The following is a 24427-nucleotide window of genomic DNA, read 5'->3' as shown; positions in this document are numbered from 1 at the left end:
ACTCTGGCATTCTTTGGAGATAGTGAGAAGAACAATCAAATAGATGTGAGCTCTCCATCCACCATTTACTTTCTCCCCTTCAATCAGTAGCATTGCTGCCAAAATAAACACTTTTAAGAAACTTGTTTTGAAGGAAATCCAAACCTTACAACCGAGAAAGGGCTTTACACCTGACAATGTTACGAGACAAGAACACTCAGCACGAGAAACACTTAAACATGACACATCACTCATAATCAAGCTTGCAGACAAGGGGGTGGTATATTCTTACAAGATAGGAAATCCTACAAATGCAAAAACAGCCCCAAATGGGGAGTGAATAAAAGAAAATCGGGCGCAGCACGATGGAAGCAGCATTATGATGGCAAAGTGAACAGTGGAAAGGAAAGAGACCGCTCGTTGGTTCCACATTTGGCCTAGTGGTGTGGAAATAAAAGCAGGACCAAAAATGGGTGGTGTATGTGTGGATAACAGGGTAGTAGAGAGAAAGGAAGGGCACAGAAGTCCTGAATGGAGCACCCATGATGGAGTGGTCGAGAGTTACAGACCAAAAGTAGGAAGAGAACTGCTGTCCAGCACAGAAGTGCAAAAAGTGCAGAAGTGCAAAAAGAAATGTGATTATTGTGGAGTCCTAGGGGATACAAAGGTGTAAAAATGAGAAAAAAAAGCTCCCGCTTGTTGGTTTCACATTGACGCCAGCAGTGTGGAAATGAGACAAAAAAGTGAGCGGCGTCCTGGATGTGTGGATAACAGTGTAGTGGAAGGAAAGACAACACAAAGGCCCTAAAATAGAGTGCCCATGTTGGAATGGTCGAGAGTTAAAGAAAAACAACTAAAGAGGAATTCCTAGGGGATACAAAGGTGTCAAAAAGTGTAAGAATGCAAAATAGAAAAAAATCAAAAATGTGACGTTCACGTTTGAATGACAGAAAAGGAAGGTGCTAGGCATGGTGCGATTACAATGAAAAAGGACCAGTACAGCCCACATCAGAAGGACATTGCTAGTGATACCGGATACCGTGTAGTTACATTAATTCGCAGTTTACATTCAGTGAAATCTGGCAGTCCCAACAAAGAGACCACTCGTGTTCTTGTTTTCATTCTAGAGTCATAGTGAATCCCAAAGTCTATATCAAAAGTGCCCATTCCTCTTGCCGGTCCAAGCCAGTTCTCATTGTGTCCATTTTCAATATCCATCTGAGTTCCTCTTTATTGAGAAGATGCTCCATGTTGTCCCACTTCAACAGGGTCTCAAGAATGCAGATGACTTGCTTCCTCGGATCATTCTCACAATGCCCTTGTTCGATGTAGTGTTCCAGTGTTCCATCATAGTATGACCCCACAGGGCGTCCTACAGCAAGGTTGACATACACTAATCTTTCTCTTTTGAGTTGTCTGTCCTACGCAGAGTTTATTGCACGGGCAGGTTATACCATACACAACATTGCTAGTATTGTAGTTAGAGAAATCTTTCTGTGGCTGTCTAGAGTCTTCATCTGTAAAAGGTTTTAGATTCAAGGCGGAGTGGCAAGTGGCACTGAAGATATTTGAAGTTATCAATTAAGGGTAGTATATCCCAATGTTCAGTCAGTGTACCTGGTACTTTGACTGAGCAGTTGCCACCCTGACCTAATGATCATTAAGATTCTAGTCTCTCTATAGTAAAACAACTTTTGTGTCAGGGTGAAGGGTCAGCTTTGCAATGCCATGTAATTTTCTGTTCTTCACAACACCTATTAAACATTTGCCCTCATAACGAGCTGTTTTGTTTGATCACTGCAGAAAATGATTTGAAATCTCATAACCAGCGTAATTTATTGGCAAAGTTGGACTTGACACAGAGCATTGAGACAGAAATCTCATCCTACGGTCTGAAGACCATGTCCTCTTGAAGGGTAGATATGCTCTTAAATAGATCCACTACCAATTACAAAAGATATGTGGGAAACATTGAAGATTATAAAAGCTATTTTGTTTTAATGAAGAAATCTTGCTTAAACAGAGAAGGATTATAAAGTGTTCAAACTAGATCAGCCCTTTTCAAAACATTATGTCAGACCAGCTCAATTATCTTACAAAAGTAGGCCTCCAGCACAATAATCAGAATGATAAATAATGCCGGGCTGTGGAATAAAGAAACAAGTGCCTCTGATTGTCTTTCAAATCGGCTTTATTCTAAGTGGTAGGAGGAATAACAACAAACCACATTAGACAGGCACATTTCCAAGACTGGGTATTCCTCATGACCCTGGAGGAGGGCACCAGTCAGCTCTCCACTAATGCCAATTTGCTTGGATTCACCCATATAACAGACCTTTACACTTGCCAAAACCATGAAAACGGAGTAGTACCATCTACCACTATTGAAGAAGCCAAGATGTATTTCACTAAAGCTAACCTCAGAATGATTCGACAAGCTGCCACCACCAACTTCAGAATTTGAACTGACTTGGATAATCCTGAGTAACTAAGCTAAAACCATACATACTTTTACAGAACATCTCAACACCCAAATGACTCAATTCATTGCATGGTTCAAATTACACTATCATCGGAAAAATCCAATAGTTCATACAAGCCCAGTGACTTAAACATAGATGACAGCATGCTTGAATACCCAGGCTGCCTTCACTACCCCCAAAGGTGTAGGGAGCGGCTCTCAAGTACCCATCATATGGCTATAATAGTGTTGCATGTCTTTTATTCTTAGCGCAATTGCTAGCAAGTTTGTTTAGGTTTTGATAGTAGTATTGAAACAGTATCTCATGTATTGTATTCTTTGGTGTACTCCACAGTTTACTTTGAAACCTGTTAAAAAGGAAGGAGCAAGAGATCCTTTGTTGTCTAAACTCCAGATTCCAATGGTACCTTTGTACTATCTTCTCTTTCAAATTTCAATCTAAGGAAACAGTGGCTTAAAGTTCTTTATTAATCATCTTTTGTAAAATTATTGAAGTAACACATGTGGGTTAGATGCCTATTTGTACATCTTTTACCAACATGTTTGTTTTTGTCCTTAGGAAATTGCTTTTCCAAAGATGGTGGCAAATTGCTGCCGTTTCCTATGCTATTTTTGCCGTATAAGCAGACAGAACCAAAAAGCCATGTTTGATCACTTAAGTTACTTACTGGAAAACAGCAGTGTTGGTCTTGGTAAGTGGTCCTATTTCACAATGTATACTTAACCGAAGTGTATTTACATTTTAATCAGTGACACATGGCCTGTAAGTATCACAGTGTTGTGAATGACTAAAAGAACCGTCTCTGGATAAGGAAATGATACATTTTATTGTAGAATTTTATATTTTTATAAGTCATTTTATTCACATGCAATTACAAAACAAACAGGTTTATTGCAAATCGGGGATGCAGTGAAGCCTGATGGACTCCCCACTGATGGACGTTGAGGGCCCTCCGCACACATAGACAGACTGGAGCCGCCTGGAATCAACATGTTGCAACTTCCTTAATGAAAATGATTTTAAATATTTTTACTGTTTCAATATATGATTTAAAACATTTTCTAATAAGTAAATAATATTGTTAGAACCGGCTGTCTCTAGTTGGCAGAGGTATGCACTTCTGACAAATAGGGACACACCTTTTCTAGTCAGGGCAAGGGGATCACACCCTTTGATAACCCCTGCTCACCCCTTGGTAGCGTGGCAGAGCAGACAGGCTTATCTCAGAGGCTGTGTGTTAAGCATTTATGACCCCATACAGTAATAAAGTGAATACACTACAAATGGACACGACACAGTAGTATTATAAAAATAAGTATTTTTATATAAAGCTTAGCACAAGACCAAATAACGACAAAAATATACCACAGTCTTAATAAATACTCTTGGAAGGAAAAATAATAGTTCAAGTGTAGTTTCTTCTTAGCACAAAGTCTTTAGTATCAAAAGCAACTCTTCTTCTTTAAAACACAGTTCTTGGCAACAATGTAATCCACACAGGAGTCACACAACGTCGAGGCAAAGTTAATCCAAAGGTTTGGAGTCCACCGCGAGGAGCGCTACGTCGAGCCCGGAGTCGCACAGACCCCCACAACACAGTACCTTGGAAAATCGAAGCACACGATGATCAGCGGTGTCGAGATGTCCGGCGTCGCGTCTTCGGCGTCGATCCGGTCTCGGAGTCGGGGCGAACTGCAGCGGCGTCGACAGATGTCAGGCAGGAGCGGCGCTCACGAGGCGAAGCAGGATATGGCGTTGTGGTCGATGTCGATGTTGACGTTGCAAGAGTGAGCAGCGCTCACGACGTCGAGAGGGCACGAAGTCCATGCGATCAGCAGAGGTGCAGACACGAGGTCCCTTGGAGCTGGAGCCGAACTCACTACTCACTGGCGTTGCTGCTGGCGTCGATCGGGCCCGGCGTCCGGCGTCGAGGAAGCGGGACACTGGAGCCGTTACTCACGATGTCGAGCTGGATTCGGCGACGTCCGTCGGCGTCAAGATGTCTGGTTTCTTTCAGAGGTGCTGGATTCTCAAGTTCCAGCAACAAGCACTTTAAGCAGATGAAGTCCTTTAGCCCTGTGACTTCAACAGGAGACTGGCACTCTTCCAGCCCTTGGAGATTTTCTTAGCAAAGTTTGAGAGTACACACACAGTTCCTCTCTCCTGGTTCCTTGGCAAAAATAAAGAAGCAATGCAGGATTCCCTCCAGCAAACAGCACACTGGCAGAAGGGGTAGGCAAGTCCTTGGATCAGCAGGCTTCTTGTCCTTGGTTTCAGGGTTCCTTGTCAGAAGTGATCTAAATTCTTGGTTCAGGGGTCCTTTTCTTATACCCCTTTTTGGCTTTGATCCCTTTGTCCATGCAGGGGAGTTTCCCAACATCCTGGGTCTGTTGTGGGTGTAGCCAGGCAGAGGCACCTGGCCTATTCACTGAGCAGGGCTGGGTCCTCAGACGCCCAGCAGGAGGTGGAGCCAGCATTGTCACTGGCAGGAGCAGAGCTATCGGCCTCCTGGCAGGAGGTGGGGCCAGGATCGTCCATGGCAGGCACAGAGCCATCAGTAGCCTGGCAGGAGGTGGAGCCAGCATTGTATCAGGCAGGGCAGGCTATCAGCAACTACTCTCCCCCTACTCTCAATGCAAATGTCCAACTCATCCCACACTGACTCAGCAGATCTCTGGAGCCACCCAGCTCTAGGCATGAGCGAATTTTGCGGATCTCGCGTTCGCGAATTTTGCGGATTTGCGGATTCGCAATCCGCAAAATCCGCGAATTCCCGCGAATTTGCGGATTTTTTTTTTTTGTGTTCGCCCGTGTTTCTGCCAGTTCGCGAGGGTTTTGTACACTTTCGCAAATTGCGAACTTACCTGTCGGGTCGCAAGTTTCGCGAACTTGTTGTTTCTACGTGTCCAGCCTGTTTGGGACACTCTTCTTCATCACTGCCACTCTCTGTCACCACTGCCACTCTCTGACTACTCATGCCACCCTCTGGCCCACCCATGCCACCCTCTGTTTCATCACCACACCCTCTGGTTGTCCAGTGTACATTATTTTCGGCAAAGCAAAGCACACCTTCCCTGCCTCAAGTGACCTGAATTAATTTGGGGCTGATTAATGTGTCACAGAATATTTTTTTAGCTGGCACCTGCTTCCTTAGTGCGCCCTGATTAGTGATCTTTTGCACTTGCTAAGTGCTTTCATTGTTGCAAAATTAGTTACAACACCTGCCCTGCCCCAACTGACAATAATGAATTAGGGGCTGATTAATGGATTTTAACTTCCAGCCTGGCTCCTGCTTGTCTCCCTTAGCTGTAATTCAGGACCTTTGTGGCATATGTGTAACTATTCTGAGGTTCAGAGCAGGGTCACATAATAGTTTCAACTGGCAACTGAACTCTGGAGGGGGCCCTCAGGAAGCACTACAGGAAATGGCTACTAATGATGAGCCTGAACTTTTGAACCTGGTAAGTAGTTACTTTCAGTTTTGCTAAGATCGTATTTCTGCAATTTTGCACTTATTCGCGGGGCGCGAACTCACGCGAACAGTGCGAGCAGTGCGAGCAAAATCCGCTGCTCGCGGATTTGCGGATTTTGCGGGAGATTCGCAAATCTCGCGGATTGCGGATTTCCCGAAAATCCGCAAAATCCGCGAGCGGAACGGATTTTCCGCCCACCCCTACCCAGCTCCTGTCACACACACACCAAACCAGCAGAAACCAGAAATAGACAAGAAAATAGCCACTTTCTAAAAGTGCTATTTTCAAACCCAGAGTCCAAAAACCATCCACACCAATGGATGCGTGATTAAACCCCGAGTTCAGGGATACCAAACTCGACATTGCACCATGCTCCCCGAGCCAGCTAGGATCATAGCATTAATAACCCTGGCGGCCCATTCTAACTAATGGAGAGCAGGTTACCTCGCAATAGTGAATAACGAATATGGCTGTAATTCACTATTAGGACATGCCAACTTGGTCAGGCTTGTCCTACCTTATACTTACAATGCACCCTGCCCGTGGGCCTACCATAGGGGTGACTAACATGAAGTTAAGGGAAGGTTTGGGGACTGGCAAGTAGGTATACTTGCGCAGTCAGCGTGACAGTACCAAACTGCACGTAGGTCTAGCAATGGAAGACCTGTAGACATATTTTTACTAGGCCGCTCTTGTGGGTGGCACAACATGTGCTTCAAGCCCACGAGCAGCATTTGTATTTACAAGCCCTGGCACTCATGGTGCACTAGACTAGGGAATGACAGTAAACCAAATAAGCCAAACATGGAATTCAATCAATACAGTAATTTAACATAGGGAGCACTTGCACTGTGGCACTGATCAGCAGTGGCACAGTGCCCAAAGCAGTATACCAGCAAAAACATCGTAAAACAGTGGAGGCAGTGGCACACAGAAAAAATGGAGAAGAGACTCAAGCCAATGATGTCAGGTCTAACACGTGTCCCCTCCAGCTGAAATGTGGGGAGAACTAACCTTGACCTAGGGAGTCCTCATCACTAAGGCGGAAAAATCTGGACAGACCATCAGCATTGGCGTGATCTGTACCAGGGCGGTGTTCCACCGTGAAGTCCATCCCCTGTGGGGAAATGGACCACCTCAACAGTTTTGGGTTCTCACCCCTCATCTGCATCAACCATCTGAGTGGCCTGTGGTCTGTCTGAACCCGGAAGTGAGTCCCAAACAGGTAGGGTCTTAGCTTCTTCAGCGCCCAGACCACAGCAAATGCTTCTCGCTCTATCGCACTCCACCTTGTTTTTCTGGGAAGTAACCTCCGGCTGATGAAGGCTACAGGCAAGTCTCGGCCCTCTTCATTCACCTGAGCTAGAACAGCCCCCACGCCATGCTCTGAAGCGTCCGTCTGGACAATAAATTCCTTAGAAAAGTCGGGTGCCTGGAGTATAGGTGCTGTGCACATTGCAGTTTGTTTTCAGGGTGTCAAAGGCCGTTTGACAGGCATCAGTCCAGATCACATTTCGTGGCTGCTTCCTGGAAGTCAGCGAAGCCAAGGGGTGCACAATGTTACCATAATCCTTGACAAACCTCCTGTAGTAACCCGTGAGACCTAAGAAGGCTCTCACCTGAGTTCGGGTTTTGGGCGGTGCCCAAGCCAGCATGGTATCTATCTTGGGTTGCAAGGGGGCCACCTTGCCGCTCCCTACTTGGTGCCCCAAGTACACCACAGAACCCTGCCCAATCTGGCACTTACTGGCTTTGATTGTGAGGCCTGCTCTGCGCAGGGCCAACAACACTTTCTGGAGGTGGCGCAAGTGTTCCTCCCAGCTGGCGCTGAACACTGCAATGTCGTCCAGGTAGGCGGCACTGAAATCCTCCAGTCCAGCCAAGACCTGGTTGACCAACCTCTGGAAGGTGGCAGGGGCATTCTTCATCCCAAAGGGCATCACCCGGAACTGGTATAGCCCATCTGGTGTGGAGAATGCTGACCTCTCTTTTGCCCCATCAGTTAAGGCGATCTGCCAGTACCCAGACGTTAGATCAAACGTGCTAAGGTACCGTGCAGCCCCCAACCGATCTATGAGCTCATCAGCTCTGGGGATGGGGTGCGCGTCAGTCTTGGTGACTGAATTGAGTCCTCGGTAGTCCATGCAGAACCAAAGTTCTGGTGCAGCACCAGGCGCTGCAGCCTTCGGGACCAAGACCACTGGGCTGGCCCAAGGACTGCTAGAGGACTCAACCACCCCTACGGCAAACATTTTGGAGACCTCCTCCTTAATGTATGCTCTGACCTTGTCAGTCACCCTGTAAGCCTTGTGCTCCACAGGAGGGCTGTCTCCGGTGTCAACATCATGGACACACCAATGAGTGACACCAGGAACCAAGGAAAACAGATCAGGGAATTGTCCCAACAGTTGGCGACAATCCTGCTTCTGCTCAAGGGTCAGTGTGTCAGAGAGGACAACACCATCCACTGACCCATCTTGCTCTTTAGCACACAGGAGGTCAGGAAGAGGCTCACTCTCCTCCTCCATTCCAGCATCCGTAGCTAGGAGCATGCCCACTTCGGACCTTTCTATGTGGGGCTTCAAACAGTTGACATGCAGGACCCTCAAGGTGTTCCTGGGAGATTTCAAGTCCACCAAGTAGGTGACATCGCTCTTCTTCTCCACAACCTTAAATGGTCCAGTCCACCTGTCCTTGAGCGCACAAGGTTCCACAGGGGACATGACCCAAACTTCTTGACCAGGCTGAAGCTCTACCAGAGTGGCATTCCGGTCGTACCACCGCTTCATCTCCTCCTGGCTGGCCTCCAGGTTTGCCTGAGCAAGATCTCTGAAGCGCCTAGTCTGGTTCCTAAAGGCCAGCATGTAACTGTATACATCCTGGGGAGGTTTCTTGGGAGATTGCTCCCAGCGTTCTTTGACCAGACTCAAAGGCCCTCTTACCGGGTGACCATACAAAAGCTCAAAGGGACTGAACCCTAGAGACTTCTGTGGCACCTCACGGTAAGCAAACAACAGGCATGGCAAGAGGACGTCCCATTTCCGCCTCATTGGTTCTTCAAGACCCATGATCATGCCTTTAAGGGTCCGGTTGAATCTCTCAACCAGCCCATTACCTTGAGGGTGGTAATGAGTGGTGAACTTGTGGGTTACCCCACACTCCTTCCACAGAGACTTCATATAGTTGGAAATGAAGTTGGTGCCCCGGTCTGACACCACCTCTCTGGGGAACCCCATTCGGGAGAAAACACCCATCAGTGCCCGTCCCACCACGGGGGCCGTCACTGTTCGGAGAGGGATGGCTTCCGGGTACCGTGTGGCATGGTCCACCAAGACCAGGATAAACCTGTTGCCCAAGGCTGTCTTGGGGTCCAGGGGCCCAACAATGTCAATCCCCACCCGGTCAAAGGGGGTACTGACCACTGGAAAAGGTTGGAGGGGAGCCTTCTGCTTCCTTCCGCTTTTCCCACTTGCCTGGCAAGTGTGACAAGTTTTACAATGGATGTCTACATCCCTTCTCATCTGAGGCCAATAAAAATTGGTGACAAGCCTGTCCTAGGTCTTGTCCTGCCCCAGATGTCCAGCTAACGGAACGTCATGAGCCAAACCCAGTAGGAAGGCTCTGAAGCGCTGGGGTACCACCAGCACACGGGCTGACCCAGGCTCAGCAGCCTTAGGCTCGCTATACAGGAGGTCGTTCTCCCAGTAAACAAAATGTTACCCTGACTTATCACCTGAGGTTTGGGCTGAGGCCTACTGCCTCATACCCACAAGAGAAGGGCACACTCTTTGTTCTGCACAAAATTCTTCCCTGGAGGGACCACCATCCTGCTGCCAATGGGTCAGCTCGGGCAGGTCTCCCAGTTCAGCAATTTGTTCCCCTGTGAGCTCCAGGGTATCCCCCTCAGGGTCTACCTCATCCTGGACCACTGGAACTATGGGGGCCGGTTTCCAGCGCCTCCTGCCTCTTCTCTTCACAGCTGGGTCCTGGGCCATACTTTCAGGCTCCGGGACCCCATCAACACCCTTACTTGCTGTCATGGATCGAGTGGTTGCACACACCAACTCTGGCACACCCAACATTTTCAAATGTGTCTCCCTCTCCACCTTAGCCCAAGGGGTATCTTCTAAATCATTGCCCAGGAGACAATCAACAGGCATGGCGGGCCTCACAGCAACCTGAAGAGTACCAGAAACTCCCCCCCATTCAAAGGAAACTTGAGCTACCTCACACTCTTTCTGGGAGTTGTCAGCAGCTATCACGGGGTAGAATGCGTGGGGAACCACCTGCTCTCTGGACACCAAGTGACACTTGACAGCTGTCACACTCGCTCCGGTGTCTCTGAGAGCTTCCACTCTGTGGCCATTAATGGTCACCCACTGCCTATATTTATTAATGTTACTAGGCAGAGGGGGTGGAGGGACCATTTCCATGTCTCCTAGCGAGACCAGGGACATTTCTGCGGGACCCCTCCCACCAGGGACAACCATCTCCTCCCCTCCCAGGGCTACACTCGCCAACTGACGGGGGGGGGGGGGGGGGGTGCACGCGGCGGTGCATTCGAATTCTTCATGGGACACTGGGGGTCATAATACAGGTGTCCCACCTGCCCACAAACGCAGCAGGTCAGTGGGCCCCTATGAACAGGTTTACCTGTCGGGGCCCCTGGCTTCTTCTCAGGGGGAGGCTGGGAACCCTTCCCTTGGTTCCCTTGGGGATTACTTTGGGGCCCTTTCTGGGACTCCTTCTGTTTGCCCTTGTCCCCCCCTCTCTTCTGCTGGGGACCCTGCCCACCTTTGGCTGAGTCTCCCACTGGACCCTTGTGGACCCTGGTCCGCCTCCTCAGCAAGTTTTCTAGGGTTAGATATCTTGCTATCAATAAGGTGCTGGCGCAGCTCTGGAAAACAGTTATTAGACAAATGCTCCCAAGCAAACAAATCATAAAGAGCTTCATAACTTTCCACTTTGCTGCCCTTTACCCAACCATCCATGGCTCTGCAAAAAAAAGACACATATTCAACCCACGTCGTACCAGGCAACTTCTTACATTCTCTAAAAGCTTGTCTGTACTTTTCTGGGGTTAGGCCATACCTCAACATTAAAGCATCTTTCATATGAGCATAAGCCATCCTATCCTCAACAGGCATGTCTAACAGGGTATCTCTTCCCTCATTCACAAAGCGACCCCACAACCACGCTCCCCAATCCTTCTCAGGGACCCGGTGGGCCAACAATGCTAACTCATATGCTTTAAACCATTGACCAATATCTTCATTCTTATGATAATCTTTTATCACATCTTTAGGGAAATAAAACCTACTTTCTGCAGGCACAGATGGGATGCTGCCACCAGAGGGATTCAATTCTAACTTTTTAGCTTGGATCTCCAACTCCCTCAACTTGGTATCACGCTCTAAAGCTAACTTTTCTCTTTCAAATTCCAACCTTTTGGTCTCCAAATCAGCTTCTCTCCTACCTCTTGCATTTTTTAATTCCAACTGCCCATTTATCTTAAGCCTTGCCATCTCCATGTTGTACGCACGCGCATTCGCCCTTTCTTCTCTTTCTTCAGGGGAAAGACCTTTGGAGGAAACACTGCTACCGGGAGAGGACACAGGCCCACTCACTGGCGCCTCCTCATCCCCTTCCCCTGGCGGTACCACCACCGCATCAGAGGGATCTCTGGACTCCAACCAGGCCTCCAGTGCTTTGAAATATCCATCCTTTCTTGAGACGCCTGTGGTAGGAACTTTAAACTGCTTGCAAAAGTATTGTAGCTGCTTTTTCCCGTATTCCTTCATCTTCTCCCTATCAAATTCCTCCACAACAACAACAGGGGCAGTGACTCCGGTGTCACTCATGGTCAAAACTGGCAGTGTTCAAAAAATCAAGCCTCAGAAAAGCGGAGAACAAAAATAGAATCCTACCAAAATAGATTGTGGCTGCGCTATGGTCTGCTTTCACTATGTAGCGCACACTAATCACTGCACATGGGTCATAAATGCAAGGTTTAAATCCTCATCGCTGCGTCCAATGTTAGAACCGGCTGTCTCTAGTTGGCAGAGGTATGCACTTCTGACAAATAGGGACACACCTTTTCTAGTCAGGGCAAGGGGATCACACCCTTTGATAACCCCTGCTCACCCCCTTGGTAGCTTGGCAGAGCAGACAGGCTTATCTCAGAGGCTGTGTGTTAAGCATTTATGACCACATACAGTAATAAAGTGAATACACTACAAATGGACACGACACAGTAGTATTATAAAAATAAGTATTTTTATATAAGGCTTAGCACAAGACCAAATAACGACAAAAATATACCACAGTCTTAATAAATACTCTTGGAAGGAAAAATAATAGTTCAAGTGTAGTTTCTTATTAGCACAAAGTCTTTAGTATCAAAAGCAACTCTTCTTCTTTAAAACACAGTTCTTGGCAACAATGTAACCCACACAGGAGTCACACGACGTCGAGGCAAAGTTAATCCAAAGGTTTGGCGTCGACCGCGAGGAGCGCTACGTCGAGCCCGGAGTCGCACAGACCCCCACAACACAGTACCTTGGAAAAGCGAAGCACACGATGATCAGCGGCGTCGAGATGTCCGGCGTCGCGTCTTCGGCGTCGATCCGGCCTCGGAGTCGGGGCGACCTGCAGCGGCGTCGACAGATGTCAGGCAGGAGCAGCGCTCACGAGGGGAAGCAGGATACGGCGTCGTCGTCGATGTCGATGTTGACGTTGCAAGAGTGAGCAGCGCTCACGACGTCGAGAGGGCACGAAGTCGATGCGATCAGCAGCGGTGCAGATACGAGGTCCCTTGGAGCTGGAGCCGAACTCACTACTCACTGGCGTTGCTGCTGGCGTCGATCGGGCCCGGCGTCCGGCGTCGAGGAAGCGGGACACTGGAGCCGTTACTCACGATGTCGAGCTGGATTCGGCGACGTCCGTCGGCGTCGAGATGGCTGGTTTCTTTCAGAGGTGCTGGATTCTCAAGTTCCAGCAACAAGCATTTTAAGCAGATGAAGTCCTTTAGCCCTGTGACTTCAACAGGAGACTGGCACTCTTCCAGCCCTTGGAGATTTTCTTAGCAAAATTTGAGAGTACACACACAGTTCCTCTCTCCTGGTTCCTTGGCAAAAATAAAGAAGCAATGCAGGATTCCCCCCAGCAAACAGCACACTGGCAGGAGGGGTAGGCAAGTCCTTGGATCAGCAGGCTTCTTGTCCTTGGTTTCAGGGTTCCTTGTCAGAAGTGATCTAAATTCTTGGTTCAGGGGTCCTTCTCTTATACCCCTTTTTGGCTTTGATCCCTTTGTTCATGCAGGGGAGTTTCCCAACATCCTGGGTCTGTTGTGGGTGTAGCCAGGCAGAGGCACCTGGCCTATTCACTGAGCAGGGCTGGGTCCTCAGACGCCCAGCAGGAGGTGGAGCCAGCATTGTCACTGGCAGGAGCAGAGCTATCGGCCTCCTGGCAGGAGGTGGGGCCAGGATCGTCCATGGCAGGCACAGAGCCATCAGTCGCCTGGCAGGAGGTGGAGCCAGCATTGTATCAGGCAGGGCAGGCTATCAGCAACTACTCTCCCCTTACTCTCAATGCAAATGTCCCACTCATCCCACACTGACTCAGCAGATCTCTGGAGCCACCCAGCTCCTGTCACACACACACCAAACCAGCAGAAACCAGAAATAGTTAGACAAGAAAATAGCCACTTTCTAAAAGTGCTATTTTCAAACCCAGAGTCCAAAAACCATCCACACCAATGGATGCGTGATTAAACTCCGAGTTCAGGGATACCAAACTCGACATTGCGCCATGCTCCCCGAGCCAGCTAGGATCATAGCATTAATAACCCTGGCGGCCCATTCTAACTAATGGAGAGCAGGTTACCTCGCAATAGTGAAAAACGAATATGGCTGTAATTCCTATTAGGACATGCCAACTTGGTCAGGCTTGTCCTACCTTATACTTACAATGCACCCTGCCCGTGGGCCTACCGTAGGGGTCACTAACATGAAGTTAAGGGAAGGTTTGGGGACTGGCAAGTAGGTATACTTGCGCAGTCAGCGTGACAGTACCAGACTGCACGTAGGTCTAGCAATGGCAGACTGTAGACATATTTTTTACTAGGCCGCTCTTGTGGGTGGCACAACATGTGCTGCAAGCCCACGAGCAGCATTTGTATTTACAAGCCCTGGCACTCCTGGTGCACTAGACTAGGGACTGACAGTAAACCAAATAAGCCAAACATGGAATTCAATCAATGCAGTAATTTAACATAGGGAGCACTTGCACTGTGGCACTGATCAGCAGTGGCACAGTGCCCAAAGCAGTATACCAGCAAAAACATTGTAAAACAGTGGAGGCACACAGAAAAAATAGAGGAGAGACTCAAGCCAATGATGTCAATTCTAACAAATATTATGTATAAATGACTATCTATAGGATAGCAGGGTGTGGCTGCTTCTATTGCAAGGTAGACTGCAATTCAGCACACAAGTTTCCCAAATTAAGGATGACTGTGAGCTCCTGAAATGGGTGATGTTTGTTACATACTACAGGTTCGAATGATAAATTAGCAAACAACATTGAATAGATGACATGAACCACTAGTCCTTCTATTCATATATATATATTATCAGACTCTTACTTAGTTGCCTGTAAATACAAGTAAATTCTGTTTTAAATGCTTTTTGGAAAACTGTGTAAATCAAGGACCTCGACCACTCTGCTTATCAGTATTAAATGCACTAATACATGAGCAGGCTGTCCACTTACAGTTCTCCCAATAACTTGAGACTTGAGTCACAATAATTTTTTTTATGCAGGCCCAAATGTGAGTTACGCTTGAATAGCCTGATTGATAGAGAATTTCCTATGAGTAGGAAAGTCATACACCAGGTATGGGTTTGACTTAGTCATGAATTGCTAGGAATATGACTTGCTCAATACTCATAGAGTAGAGTAGAGCTCCATGCTTTGATATTCATCTTTACCACACATGAGCCATTGAATAAGATACAATTACTCATGGTAAAGGTTTTTGTATCAGGTTAGAACTGTATTGTTTTGTTGCTGCAGAACATGATGGTGTTGTGGGGCCTTCCAGTTTGCAAACTTTCCTCCCAGATAATTGTCCATGAAAATCAATTTACAGTGTTAAGGTAACTGTAGTATTCAGCAGTTTCACGTAAAACAAACAAAGCTTTCAATATTTTAGCAAAACGACCGTAGACAGAATAACCAAAATGTATGCGGCAAACGTGTGAACCTGCTGTGATATCAAAATTTTGGCTTGCATCTTGTTGGACTTAGCTCTCTCTGCAGGGTCGCCCCCTCTCCTGTTTTCTGAATTTCGTTTTTGTTGGTATTAGGACGCTAGCCAGTTCTGAAGTACTTGTGCTCTCTCCTTCAAACATTGCTTACACTCATTTGGCACATTTCTTATGTATAAGTCCCTGGTCTTAGACTATTAGCGAATCGCAAATAAGGAAGCTGTAGAAATTGCAATAAATATTGCGATGTCTATATGAATCCCGTTTTGCGAGTCTTTAATAGCAATTCCTTAATAATTGCTATTAAGGACTCGCAAAACATGACAATGATGAATCTGGGGGCTTGTCTTTTAAATAATTAATATTAATGTTACCTACATTATTTTGAGAAAAGTATCTGTTTAATGTCTGGATGCTTCAATGTTTTAATGATGCTGCTAAAAACGCACATTTTCTGTGGGACAGCTTGTCACTTTAGGCAACAACCAGCAGGCATAAGCCTAGGATTTCTAACTCAGACATGTTTTTACTTCCTGGGTACTGAGTTACCGTATTTTTTATAAACTTCATCCAATGCGCTTCTTCTACCTATCAATCCAGTTTCTCATGCGTGACAACAGGACGACCCCCCCTAGACTAGGATATTTGTAAACATTATTCATAAAATATAGAGTACTTCGGCTTCACCAACATATATGGTTACTTTAGACATAAGATGTACTAGGCCTGGGTGGAATTTAAATACACCAACATAATTCTCATACTTTGAAGAATTTCACATTATGCTTCTTACATGAAAATCCTGAAATTAAATTATTAAACACGTTTGTGAAATTTGCCTATTTTGGAGTAAACATTTACAGCGAACGAACGATTCGTATAAAAATTTACTGAGTACACTCAGGAATAACAGAATGCGAGCGACTGTTGTTCATGGTGCTTTTGTTTAAATAAGTCCTTGTGCCTAAAATTGGTGTGAAAACACATTTTACGCTAAAATATCACTTCAAATGAAAGATTTGTTTTTTGCTGGATTAAGAGTAATTTCGCTATAATTTCATGTTACTACTCCAAAAACAAATTATGCGAATTTTGCAACCACTCCCCCACATCCCCCACATCCCCCCAAATGAGAACACCAGTGCTTCCATTGCAATGAATAGATAATCAGTGACCTGCCATTGAAAAAGAGGAAGGGCTGCAGTTGTCACAAATTACACTGAATGACTTTGCAGCCATGTGAATGACAAAAATTGAGACATCTGCATTGAGAAAGGTAATTGCAGCATCTGTCACTGCAGTACTAATAACAAAGAACACAGATGTAAAATAAACCAGGCTACTAAGTTGTGACAATGTTTGTTTAATTTAACGCAACATTTATTGCACTGTTTATGAGGCTTTTTAAAATAAATGTGATGGTAATATGTATTAAACTTTTTACATAAGTAACTACTAAAAGTGAGCCAGGATACAGAATAGCAACGTACCCCTTTTTGCTTACTACCCTTCACTTTCATTCTGACTTAATCTGTTTTTTCCCAATGACAGCTTCTCCCTCAATGCGTGGGTCGACACCTCTGGATGTCGCGGCAGCATCAGTAATGGACAATAACGAACTCGCCTTAGCCTTGAGGGAGCCTGACCTTGAGAAGGTACTGCTTAGGGATGTGTGCGTGGCATGTGGTTTAAAACTTGTGAAAGTCTTGTATTAATTGGATTTCATATTTTTTCTTTGCCTATGTGTTTTCTCTCTACTCAGGGTAAAGGAGGCTTTGAAGTGTTTCTCTGCCTCTGGTTAAATACTGCACGTTGTTAAGGGTGTGTGTATCTCCCGCGCTCCAATTAAAGTTTGTGATATTTAATTTTCGTAGACTCCTCTTACAGAAATTGAAAGGTGGAATATGATTGAAATGAGGACCAATCACTTTCTTCTTGAACAGAATGAAGAAATACATTATCCAGTATTTGGGTGTCTTTCATAGATTCACATGCCTGAATCATTCCCCGTCGTCGAGACGGGAGCCTCCGGTATATAAAAAAGTAATGTCCTTTCCATGTCCAGTTCAAGCGGTAAATTATTCCAGTTAAGCGCTGCCAGATACCTAAACGATATTCCCCCCATGCCCGCTTTTCCTACCTTGGGAATTTTCACCAATCCCGAGCCCGCAGATCTTAAGGCACAGGACGGTTCATAGCGCGCTATCAGGCTCTGCAGTGGCTGTGGCGACCTGCCATTCAGAATGCGGTAGCAGGTACAGAGTGCCTTGTACTCCACTCTGCTCCTCACCGGGAGCCAGTGAAGAGTCTGAAGTGCCATTTTTGAAGGTGCTCTCTTGGGTAGCCTCAGGATCAGGCGTGCCGCGCCATTCGACAATACCATAAGGTATATAAAAAAGTAATGTCCTGTAGACATACATAGAGAAGAACAGGCATAAGGATCCCACCTTAGTGGCCTATGTGAGAAGTTGGCCTGATATATGATGCTCACTAGTTCTAGTGATCACCTTGTATCAGTCCAAACAACCCTTATGGTGATTGGTTGTAAGTCAACCTTATAGACCAGCTATCCTAGTAGCGTGGACAAAAGCAGTCTTTAGGCTAAACTCTGAATGGCATGTGAAGCCAGCTGTTTTATCACATATAACCCCTTGAATACCAAGTGAAAGGACACCACACAAGTTGTTATAAAAATAAACAGATATTTATTAACTAACATACACCTCTGAACTCTTTATGAGGTCAGAGGGCTAAGCACATGACAATACTCAAAAGGAAATACGAGTTCGCACAATATTTACAAGTGCGCCTTAGGGGCACGACAAACCATATACTCAAAATAATGGAATGCGAGGAAAGAAAGTACTGTAAGGAGATCCAGAGGCTGGAGGATAGCTGGGACTACGCTACAAACTAGGTAAGTAAGGAGCAGGAGGCCCACGGGACTCACGTGCAGAGTGGAAACTCTCACGCGGGATGCGTACCAACGTCTATGGATCTTACAGTTTGGAAAGTTACGGATTCCGGACGAACCCGGCTGGATGGAGGGAAAACAACAGTGGACCTGGACACTAGGATAGTGTACATAGACTTCAGCACCTAGAGGCTTTAGTTACCAAACCCACAGGCTGCGGGTGCATAGGGCTGAAGTTGCGTCGGGTTTGCTGCGTTGATCCCGGTGATGCCTGAAACAAGGAGTTGCTGGCAGGCAGCCAGATGGAGGAGTCCGGTAATTCCAAGGGTGAAACTTAGAAGAAGAAGTCCTGAAATGGAAGGGGACAAAGTCTCGGTCACTAGCCAGTGACAGTGCTGGAACCAGGAGGGAACCAGATGCTGTCGCCGCAGTCAGGTGAAGGAAGGGTCGCTTCTCTCTGTAGCTGCGCGGACCAGGAGCTGTTCTTCACGACCAGGCTTGAGGCACGGGCTGTCCCACGTAGTCTGCTGCTGTTGGCGGTGTCGGATCGTCGATCGGGACAACAGGCCTTGGATAATGCAAGCCACGCGGTGGAACAAAGATGGCGTCTGGTGCGGACCAGGAGGTTCCGGGGTGCTTCTCGTTTACAGGGAAGCAAGGGCCAGTCTGGGGGACCAGACCAGCAGTGTTGGATTCTTCGGGTCGTCGTCTCAGGGGTCACTAGCCAGCCGGCAAGTGACCAGACAACAGGACAAGCAGCAACCAGGCAAAAGGGCCCCACGCAGATCTCGTGGAAGCTGGGGGGCTGGTCTGTGGTGCAGGAGCTGCGTCGGTGTGGGGCTTCTCAGACCCCAAACCACTCACTCGAGGATCCCTCGGCGGTTGCGCTGGAAGCGCTGTGCAGGTTTCTCAAGATGGCCGTCTCCACGTTGCTCGTCGCACCCATGGGTCCCAGCTGCGCTGTGGATGTGGGTAGAGGTCAGAGAGGTCTGGAGGTCCGGGTCTTGTTGAGCTGGGTCGTCGGATTCCGGGATGGAAGCACTCTGCAGCAAACCGCACAGGAGCTTGATGGTGCCTGCGAAGCAGGATAGTCACTACCTGACCATAGGGGAGATTCTTCAGTCTTCTGGAATCAGGAAGTCGAAGGTCAAGAGTTTCTTCGTGGAAGTTGTCAAGATTAATCTGATTTGGAATGGGACCAGCTCCTACCTTTATTCAGCTAAAGGGGACTCCACTATGACTAGGTCCCTCCCCTGGGTGGGACCAGGAAGGGGGGTGGTTACACCCCCTTTCCTTTGTCCGGTCTGTCGCCAGCTCTGGGGCTGGAGTGCCCCAGGAACTGGTTCTGACCGGTGTATGCACAGGGCACCTTGTGTGCCCCAGGCATGTCTCATTCCTTTGAGCCCTGTCCTACCTAATACACAAAATCCTGTCTGGGGTGGTGCTAGCACCTCCCAAGGCAGGAAACCCTTTGTCCAAGCCTCCCTCGCTGGAAGGACTCCCAGCAGCAGGAGTTCAGACTTGTGTCTGTGATGGCAGCATCCATTTTGTGATGCTGAGGCTCGAGTTAACTTTAACCGGGGTTCACAGTTACATACATGTCGTGTCCCTCTAGAAGGGTGGAATGCTAACCCCGTCACCAGAATTGGCGGGGGGTTAGTATTCCAATTCGTATGACACCTTACTCGACATGTTTTGATAATGCTATGCCAAAGTTAGCATTTGACCGCGAGGTTCATAATGCACTTAAGAGTATATGGTATAGCGTTATCATGGAACAGCTATTAGGACTTGGTTCCGCAAGCTGCAAACGGGCTCAGCTCATGCCAGACACCATCTCACATAATTCCAAGCACTCTGCCTTCAGGATTGATAAGGCCTGCCATAGGAGTGACTGATAGGAGAATATGTGTCCATTTTAGGTTTAGATATAGGAATACTATATCTAAAGCAAAGGGTGATTACACCACCTTGCCCCAGCTGTCGTGCAGCCAGTTGTGTCTGTTTAGATGGCCAGCCAGGGGTGGCATAATACATGCTTCAGCCCCTGGTAGGCCCTGGGTACACCTATGCCCTGGATACCTAAGGTATGCTCTACAGGGACTGATAAGGTGGCCCAGTACCAATTGGTAAATGCACCTAAGGTACATGCTTGTCAATTTAGAGAGAGAACAGCTAGGCTGTGGGTCTGATTAGCAGGCCCACAGCCAGGGAAAGTCGTAAACCAGTGAAGCAAAAAGCAAAAATCAGGGGTGTCCATAGGATTGCAGACCCTACTCTCCTGCAGACCCCCCCCCCAAACTTAGGGACATTAAACTAACCTTGACCAGGTGAGTCTTCTTGTTCTAAGTGGAAGTACCTGGAGAGACCATCTGCATTACCATGGTCAGTCCCTGGTCGGTGCTCCACTGTAAAGTCCATCCCCTGTAGGGAAATGGACCACCTAAGAAGTTTGGGGTTTTCACCCTTCATTTGATTTAGCCATAAGAGGGGCTTATGGTCGGTCTGAATCTTGAAGTGAGTACCAAACAAGTATGGCCTCAACTTCTTCAGGGCCCAAACCACAGCAAAGGCCTCCCTCTCAATAGCTGACCAATGTTTCTCTCTAGGGGTCAGCCTTCTACTTATAAAAGCAATGGGCTGGTCATGACCATCAATATTCAGTTGCGATAGAACAGCTCCCACACCCAACTCAGAAGCATCTGTTTGGACAATGAATGCCTTGGAGTAGTCTGGACTCTTGAGAATAGGTGCAGTGCACATGGCCTGCTTTAGGTAATCGAATGCCTTCTGACAGCTAACTGTCCACTGAACTTTCTTTGGCATTTTCTTACTTGTCAGGTCATTAAGTGGAGTCACAATGGTTCCATAATTTCTGACAAATTTCCTATAGTAACTAGACAGGCCCAAGACAGCTCTGACCTGTGTCTGGGTGGTTGGAGGAGCCCAGTCCTTTATGGCCTGTATCTTGCTCTCCAAAGGTTGAACTTGGCCTCCACCTACAAGGTGGCCCAAGTATACAACTTGACTCTGCCCTATCTGGCACTTGGTAGCCTTGATAGTGAGGCCTGCCTTTTGCAGGGACTCCAAAACTGTCCTCAGGTGGATCAGGTGATCCTCCAAGGTGGAGCTAAAGACAGCAATATCATCTAGATATGCTGCACAGAAGTCATCCAGCCCAGAGAGAACTTGGTTCACCAACCTTTGAAAAGTGGCAGGTGCATTTTTCAAACCAAAGGGCATCACCACAAACTGGTAATGACCTCCTGGGGTAGAAAATGCTGTTTTGGCCTTGGCATCCTCAGCTAACCTGATTTGCCAATAACCAGCTGTCAGGTCAAATGTACTCAAGAACTTGGCAGAAGCCAATCTGTCAATTAGTTCATCTGCTCTTGGTATTGGATGGGCATCTGTCTTAGTGACAGCATTGAGACCCCTGTAGTCTACACAAAACCTCATCTCTCTCTTACCGTCCTGGGTGTGAGGTTTAGGCACTAGAACTACAGGACTAGCTCAAGGGCTCTCTGAGGGTTCAATGACTCCCAATTCCAACATTTTTTGTACTTCTTGTTTTATGCAGTCCCTGACGTGGTCAGGTTGCCTGTAGATTTTACTCTTTATAGGCAGACTGTCACCAGTGTCCACCTCATGGGTGCACCAGTTTGTCTGACTGGGTGTCAGAGAGGATTCAGAAAAGGGGGTGGTGATGAACAGAGTGTCTGAATTAAGCAGACCACTCTTACCCAGTCCAAAGATCAGGGCTTGATCCATCACCGTTTTTTAGCTCACTGCACCATCCCAGCTCAGAACTTGGCTATATGCAAATTAGTCTGACCCTGGCCCAGTGCATCATGGGAACAGGGCAGACTAAACTACCAAGCCAATTCTTATACTGGGAAGGAAACAAGCTACCAGGGACCGGTTTCTGGCATTTCAGCCGTCTTCGGCCCGGCTTGCTTGAATCCTGATGGTGCAATGAGCTAGGGACTCACATCTGAGTATACCCTTCCACGCTTATGGTGGACAAAAATGATTCAGAAAAGGGGGTGGTGATGAACAGAGTGTCTGAATTAAGCAGACCACTCTTACCCAGTCCAAAGATTAGGGCTTGATCCATCACCGTTTTTTAGCTCACTGCACCATCCCAGCTCAGAACTTGGCTATATGCAAATTAGTCTGACCCTGGCCCAGTGCATCATGGGAACAGGGCAGACCAAACTACCAAGCCAATTCTTATACTGGGAAGGAAACAAGCTACCGGGGACCGGTTTCTGGCATTTCAGCCGTCTTCGGCCCGGCTTGCTTGAATCCTGATGGTGCAATGAGCTAGGGACTCACATCTGAGTATACCCTTCCACGCTTATGGTGGACAAAAATGATTCAGAAAAGGGGGTGGTGATGAACAGAGTGTCTGAATTAAGCAGACCACTCTTACCCAGTCCAAAGATCAGGGCTTGATCCATCACCGTTTTTTAGCTCACTGCACCATCCCAGCTCAGAACTTGGCTATATGCAAATTAGTCTGACCCTGGTGATGGATCAAGCCCTGATCTTTGGACTGGGTAAGAGTGGTCTGCTTAATTCAGACACTCTGTTCATCACCACCCCCTTATCTGAATCGTTTTTGGCCACTATAGGTGTGGCAGGGTATACTCAGACATGAGTCCCTTTCTCACTGCACCCTCAGGATTCAAGCAAGCCGGGCCGAAGAAGGCTGAAATGCCAGAAACCGGTCCCCGGTAGCTTGTCTCCTTTCTGGTGAAGAATTGGCTTGGTAGTTTAGTCTGCTCTGTTCCCATGATGCACTGGGCCAGGGACAGACTGATTTGCATATAGCCAGGTTCTGAGCTGGGATGGTGCAGTGAGATAAATAACGGTGATGGATCAAGCCCTGATCTTTGGACTGGGTAAGAGTGGTCTGCCTAATTCAGACACTCTGTTCATCACCACCCCCTTTTCTGAATCGTTTTTGGCCACTATAGGTGTGGCAGGGTATACTCAGACATGAGTCCCTTTCTCACTGCACCCTCAGGATTCAAGCAAGCCGGGCCGAAGAAGGCTGAAATGCCAGAAACCGGTCCCCGGTAGCTTGTCTCCTTTCTGGTGAAGAATTGGCTTGGTAGTTTAGTCTGCTCTGTTCCCATGATGCACTGGGCCAGGGACAGACTGATTTGCATATAGCCAGGTTCTGAGCTGGGATGGTGCAGTGAGATAAATAACGGTGATGGATCAAGCCCTGATCTTTGGACTGGGTAAGAGTGGTCTGCTTAATTCAGACACTCTGTTCATCACCACCCCCTTTTCTGAATCGTTTTTGGCCACTATAGGTGTGGCAGGGTATACTCAGACATGAGTCCCTTTCTCACTGCACCCTCAGGATTCAAGCAAGCCGGGCCGAAGAAGGCTGAAATGCCAGAAACCGGTCCCCGGTAGCTTGTCTCCTTTCTGGTGAAGAATTGGCTTGGTAGTTTAGTCTGCTCTGTTCCCATGATGCACTGGGCCAGGGACAGACTGATTTGCATATAGCCAGGTTCTGAGCTGGGATGGTGCAGTGAGATAAATAACGGTGATGGATCAAGCCCTGATCTTTGGACTGGGTAAGAGTGGTCTGCTTAATTCAGACACTCTGTTCATCACCACCCCCTTTTCTGAATCGTTTTTGGCCACTATAGGTGTGGCAGGGTATACTCAGACATGAGTCCCTTTCTCACTGCACCCTCAGGATTCAAGCAAGCCGGGCCGAAGAAGGCTGAAATGCCAGAAACCGGTCCCCGGTAGCTTGTCTCCTTTCTGGTGAAGAATTGGCTTGGTAGTTTAGGCTGCTCTGTTCCCATGATGCACTGGGCCAGGGACAGACTGATTTGCATATAGCCAGGTTCTGAGCTGGGATGGTGCAGTGAGATAAATAACGGTGATGGATCAAGCCCTGATCTTTGGACTGGGTAAGAGTGGTCTGCTTAATTCAGACACTCTGTTCATCACCACCCCCTTTTCTGAATCGTTTTTGGCCACTATAGGTGTGGCAGGGTATACTCAGACATGAGTCCCTTTCTCACTGCACCCTCAGGATTCAAGCAAGCCGGGCCGAAGAAGGCTGAAATGGCAGAAACCGGTCCCCGGTAGCTTGTCTCCTTTCTGGTGAAGAATTGGCTTGGTAGTTTAGTCTGCTCTGTTCCCATGATGCACTGGGCCAGGAACAGACTGATTTGCATATAGCCAGGTTCTGAGCTGGGATGGTGCAGTGAGATAAATAACGGTGATGGATCAAGCCCTGATCTTTGGACTGGGTAAGAGTGGTCTGCTTAATTC

General features: G+C 47.5%; 1 protein-coding gene across 1 annotated transcript in view; it reads left to right on the top strand.

Annotated features, from left to right (window-relative positions):
* RYR2 (ryanodine receptor 2) overlaps positions 1-24427 on the top strand; it is a 3481211-nt gene that overhangs the window by 1738121 nt on the left and 1718663 nt on the right. Inside the window, exons 43-44 of the mRNA XM_086925791.1 lie at positions 3021-3153; positions 16756-16859. Of these exons, the coding sequence (XP_086781917.1) occupies positions 3021-3153; positions 16756-16859 (237 nt within the window). The remainder of the gene's footprint in view (positions 1-3020; positions 3154-16755; positions 16860-24427) is intronic.

The sequence above is a fragment of the Lissotriton vulgaris genome, chromosome 6 (genome assembly GCF_964263255.1).
Source record: "Lissotriton vulgaris chromosome 6, aLisVul1.2, whole genome shotgun sequence".
NCBI lineage: Eukaryota > Metazoa > Chordata > Amphibia > Caudata > Salamandridae > Lissotriton > Lissotriton vulgaris.
This window is presented reverse-complemented; position numbering and strand designations above follow the sequence as displayed.